General features: G+C 45.9%; 1 protein-coding gene across 1 annotated transcript in view; it reads left to right on the forward strand.

The window, feature by feature from the left end:
* Positions 1-2,132: 2,132 nt before the first annotated feature.
* actn1 (actinin, alpha 1) overlaps positions 2,133-5,293 on the forward strand; it is a 235,038-nt gene continuing 231,877 nt past the window's right edge. Inside the window, exon 1 of the mRNA XM_078233362.1 lies at positions 2,133-2,283. Coding sequence (XP_078089488.1) covers positions 2,254-2,283 — 30 coding nt within the window. The 5' untranslated portion in view covers positions 2,133-2,253. The remainder of the gene's footprint in view (positions 2,284-5,293) is intronic.

Here is a 5,293-nt window from a genome sequence, read left to right on the forward strand (position 1 = left end):
GGCGACTATCTGTGTGGAGTTTGCACATTCTCCTCGTGTCTCCATGGGTTTCCTCTGGGTGCTCCGGTTTCCTCCCACACTCCAAAGATGTGCGGGTTAGGTGGATTGGCCATGCTAAATTGCCCCTTAGTGTCCAAAGATGTGCAGGCTCGGTGGATTGGCCGTGCTAAATTGCCCCTTCGTGTCCCAAGATGGGTAGGTTAAGGGGGATTAGTGGGGTAAATACATAGGGTTCTGGGGATAGAGTGAGGGTGGGACTGGGTGCAATGCTCTGTCGGAGAATTGGCACAGACTCGATGGGCCGAATGGCCTCCTTCTGCACTTTAGGGATTCTATGCAAGCGAGGAGGGAGAATTTGACACTCAGCCAAATTACCATTCACTGCAGCGGGACCAGAGAATCTGGCTGACATTTTGAATCTGGGTGACCCCTTCAATCCTATTGGACCTGAAATGTTAACTCTGTTTTTCTCTCCACAGATGCTGCCAGACCTGCTGAGATTTTCCAGTTTTTCTGTTTCTCTTCCTCACTTTACAGCTTTGTTCACTCCTGGCAGATGCAGTATAATGTCGATAAATGTGAGGTTATCCACTTTGGCAGCAATAATAGGAAGGCAGATTATTATTTGAACGGGTGTAAATTGAGAGAAATGGATACTCAGCGAGACCTTGGTGTCCTCGTGCATCAGTCGCTGAAAGTAAGCGCGCAGGTACAGCAGGCAGTAAAGAAGGCAAATGGTATGTTGGCCTTCATAGCGAGAGGATTTGAGTATAGGGATAGGGTGTTTTACTGTAATTGTATAGGTGTATTTGAGGCCACACCTGGAGTATTGTGTGCAGTTTTGGTGTCCTTATCTGAGGAAGGATGTTCTTGCTTTAGAGGAAATACAGCGAAGGTTTATCGGGCTGATCCCTGGGATGGCAGGTCTGTCATATGAGGAGAGATCAAGTTGGTTAGGATTGTATTCATTGGAATTTAGAAGAGTGAGAGGGGATCTCATAGAAACTTACAAAATTCTAACAGGATTAGACAGAGTAGATTCAGAAAGAATGTTCCGGATGGTGGGGGAGTCCAGGACTAGGGGTCATAGTTTGAGGATAAGGGGTAAACCTTTTAGGACTGAGGTGAGGAGAAATTTCTTCACCCAGAGAGTAGTGAATCTGTGGAATTCACCACCACGGAAAGTGGTTGAGGTCAAAATGTTGTATGATTTCAAGAAGAAATTATGATGTGGAGATGCCAGTGTTGGACTGGGGTGGGCACAGTAAGAAGTCTCACAACACCAGGTTAAAGTCCAACAGGTTTATTTGGAATCACGAGCTTTCGGAGCGCTGCTCCTTCATCGGTGACTCACCTGATGAAGGAACAGCGCTCCGAAAGCTTGTGATTCCAAATAAACCTGTTGGACTTTAACCTGGTGTTGTGAGACTTCTTACTGTGCCCACCCCAATCCTTTAACCTGGTGTTGTAAGAAAAAATTAGACATAGCTCTTGGGGTGGGAGGACAGGGGGAGAGTCAGGATATTGAATTTGATGATCAGCCGTGATCAGAATGAATGGCGGAGCAGGCTCGAAGGGCCGAATGGCCTCCTCCTGCTTCTAGTTTCTATGTTCCACAGATGGGGGCATTTCGCTGACTGAGACAGAGGAGGGAGGTGATGGGGGAGGGGGGTGGGGGCACAGTTAACATCACAAAGAGGATGAGTGGGAGGAGGGGTCAGAAAATGGGATATACACTTTGAGGATAAAATGGTCTGTCCAGTCCTGTTAAAGCTTTACGATCTGTAACTGTTACAGGAACTATTTTTTTTAAACAGAGCAACGTGGATAAAACTAAACAGTTGGAGCTTTGCCTGACCTCTTAAGAAGTTACTCATAAAATATCATCAAATGTGCTTTCGGAACGGGCACAGTGAGACTGTAGCCATAAATTGCGTTGAAATCTGTCTCATGTATCCTGTCTCAATCCTCAGGCTGTTTAGCGTTACCTCCGGCCCTTTTTTAAAAAAAAATTTTTTTTAAACATTTTTTCCCTTATATGGTTGCAATTTTTCTCAGCCTGATACCCTGGTACTGTATTCTGAGAGGCGGGGTTTTCTGTGTGTGTGTTTTAAGAATTGAGAATTTACCTTAGATGGCAAAGGAAGTGTTGCCTGAGGTTATGTCAGAAGCTGTCTCTCTATCCTGCCCCTGCATACTGTCAGGCAACTTCTCATGCCAAAGAAAGTGGAGAAATTGCCAGCAATTTGAGGAATGCAAATGCTCAGAACCAGAGAGAAAGAGGTAAAATAAATGGTTGAATCTAATTTAGGATGTTTACTCCACGCGAAAAGAATTTCTGCTCCCTGGGAGGGGAAATGTGATTATGTAAATCCGTTCACATTCCTCCCCCCCCCCCCCCCCCCCCCACCCTCACCCTCACCCCCACCCCACTGAAATTCATTTTGAAACGCCAGTTATAAACAAGAACCTAAATATTAGTGGTGATTTTTGAGAAATTGTGATTAAAATCTGGTTACCATACTGAATGAACGAGTGCTCCCAGTAAGTTTAAGTTTATCTATTAATGTCACCAGTAGGCTTACATCAACACTGCAATGTAGCTACTGTGAAAATCCCCTAGTCCTCACACTCTGGCGCCTGTTCGGGTACACGGAGGGAGAATTTAGCACGGCCAATGCACCTAATCAGCATGTCTTTCGGACTCAGGGAGGAAACCAGGGCACCCTACAGGAAACCCACGCAGACACGGGGAGAACGTTCAGACTCGGCACAAACTGTGACCCAAGCTGGGAATCGAACCCGGGTCCCTGACGCTGTGAGGCAGCAGTGCTAACCATTCTGCCACCATGCCATCCCCAAGGAAAGCAGTTCTTTGGCGATGTAACATGTTCAAGTGCAGGTTATGCTACTCCAGACTTCACCGTGTTAAGACAGGGGAGGTTACAAATAGGTGCTACACAGTAACAAAACATACATGTTAAATTTTTAAGTTGATTTATTGGTGTCACAAGTAGGCTCACATTAACACTGCAATGAAGTTACTGTGAAAATCCCCTTAACAGGGAAATGCTGCAAATAATCTGGCAGCATCTGTGGAAAGAGCAACAGGAGTTAACTATCTTCCGTCACAATGCTGACTCACCAACTTGTTCCAACTCTGAACTAATCACCCAGATCGCTTGAATCCCTTGTCCCCCATCCTTCCTTAAAGGGGTTTGTTTGTTCTAATCTCACGCACATTTCAGTCACCAACACCCAGTCAAAGGAGAACACTGAGAGTTACACTTGAAGATTTTGCTCCCTTCCTGGCTGGTATCTTGAGTGACTTAACACATCAGAGTCAGACTCCACACAGCTCTCTGAGATACTGCACCAGTTTTAGTGGCACTATCACCCACATGGGCGTCCGGTGCACGGGTGAGATTAATGGGTGTGGGATCGTTGTTAAAAATCATCATCCTAATGAAAAATAGACACATTAAAAAATCCACGTTATGATGATTATAGAGAATGTTTAGAATCACATAGTTTCACATCATGACAATCATTACACCTACAGAATTACTTCTAGAACATAGAATCATAGAATGAAAGCAAATTACTGCGGATGCTGGAATCTGAAACCAAAAGAGAAAATGCTGGAAAATCTCAGCAGGTCTGGCAGCTGAGATTTTCCAGCACTTTCTCTTTTGGTTATAGAATCTCTACCATGCAGAAGGAGGCCATTCAGCCCATCGAGCCTGCACCGACAACAATCCCACCCAGGTCCTACACCCGTAAACCCACATATTTACCCTGCTAATCCCCCTGGTACTAAGGGGCAATTTATCATGGCCAATCCACCTAACTTGCACATCTTTGGACATAGAACAGTACAGCACAGGAACAGGCCAATTGGCTCACGATATACAAATTAAACTACTCCCTTCTGCCTGCCCTTGCTCCATATCCCTCTATTCCTTGCATGTTCATGTACATATCTAAAAGCCCCTTAAACGCCCCTATCGTATCTGCCTCCATCACCACCCCTGTCACCGTGTTCCCGACACCTACCACTCTCAGTGTAAACAAACTTGCCCCTCACATCTCCTTTGAACTTTCCCTCCCTCTCACCTTAAGTGCATGCCCCCCCCTAGTATTAGACATTTCAAATCTGGGGAAAAGATTCTGACTGTCAACCCTATCTAGGCCTCTCATAATGTTATAGACTTCTATCAGGTCTTCCCTTTATGTGACTCCAATCCTGGGTATTTTTTTTGTCTCTGACGAAAGGTCATCCAGACTCGAAACGTTGGCTCAATTCCCTCTCCACAGATGCTGTCGGACCTGCTGAGATTTCCCAGCATTTTCTGTTTTAATTTCAGATTCCCGCATCCGCAGTGTTTTTGCTTTTATTTTTTTTTCTCTACCTTGATTGAAATGATGCATTCTCAGAGAGGGGAGTTCCATTGCACCCGCCCGCAGATATTCAGTGGCTGCACCGTGTCAAACTGCAGAACTCATAATAAACAGGACAGTGTATTTCACACAATTCAAGCAAGTGCCTGCTTGCTGTATTGACAGTGTGTCAACAACATAAAAAAATGTACAAACATCACCCCATTGCCCAGAAGCAGAGTCAGACAGGGCAGCACGGTGGCACAGTGGTTAGCACTGCTGCCTCACAGCGCCAGGGACCCAGGTTCGATTCCTGGCTCGGGTCGCTGTCTGTGCGGAGGCATGTTCTCCCCGTGGGTTTCCTCCCACAGTCCGAGAGACGTGCTGGTTAGGTGCATTGGCCGTGCTAAATTCTCCCTCAGTGTTACCCGAACAGGCACCGGAGTGTGGCGACTAAGGGATTCTCACAGTAACTTCATTGCAGTGTTAATGTAAATCTACTTGTGACACTAATGAATAAACTTAAATTCTCCCCCACTGTACCCGAACAGGCACCGGAGTGTGGCGACTGGGGGGATTTTCACAGTAACTTCATTGCGATGTTAATGTCAGAAGCCTACTTGTGACACTAATAAATAAACTTTAATTGGAGCTACTTGCTGCATTGACAGTGCATCAACAGCAAAAAAAAATGTACAAGCATCACCCCAGAGGCAGAATCAGGTGATAAAAGTGACATGAACAGAATCCATCCTCTCCCTCTCTCCAACCAGACTGAATGATCCAAGACCACAGTTAAATATAAGCTGAATTAGCCAATGCTGCTGCCAGGGGAGGGGTTGGTTTTGATGGACATGTTGGTAGACCAATAGAGGTGGGGGGGGGGTGAGAGCCAATGTGGGGGTGGGAGGAG

The sequence above is a fragment of the Mustelus asterias genome, chromosome 18, assembly GCF_964213995.1.
Source record: "Mustelus asterias chromosome 18, sMusAst1.hap1.1, whole genome shotgun sequence".
NCBI classification, from domain to species: Eukaryota; Metazoa; Chordata; class Chondrichthyes; order Carcharhiniformes; family Triakidae; genus Mustelus; species Mustelus asterias.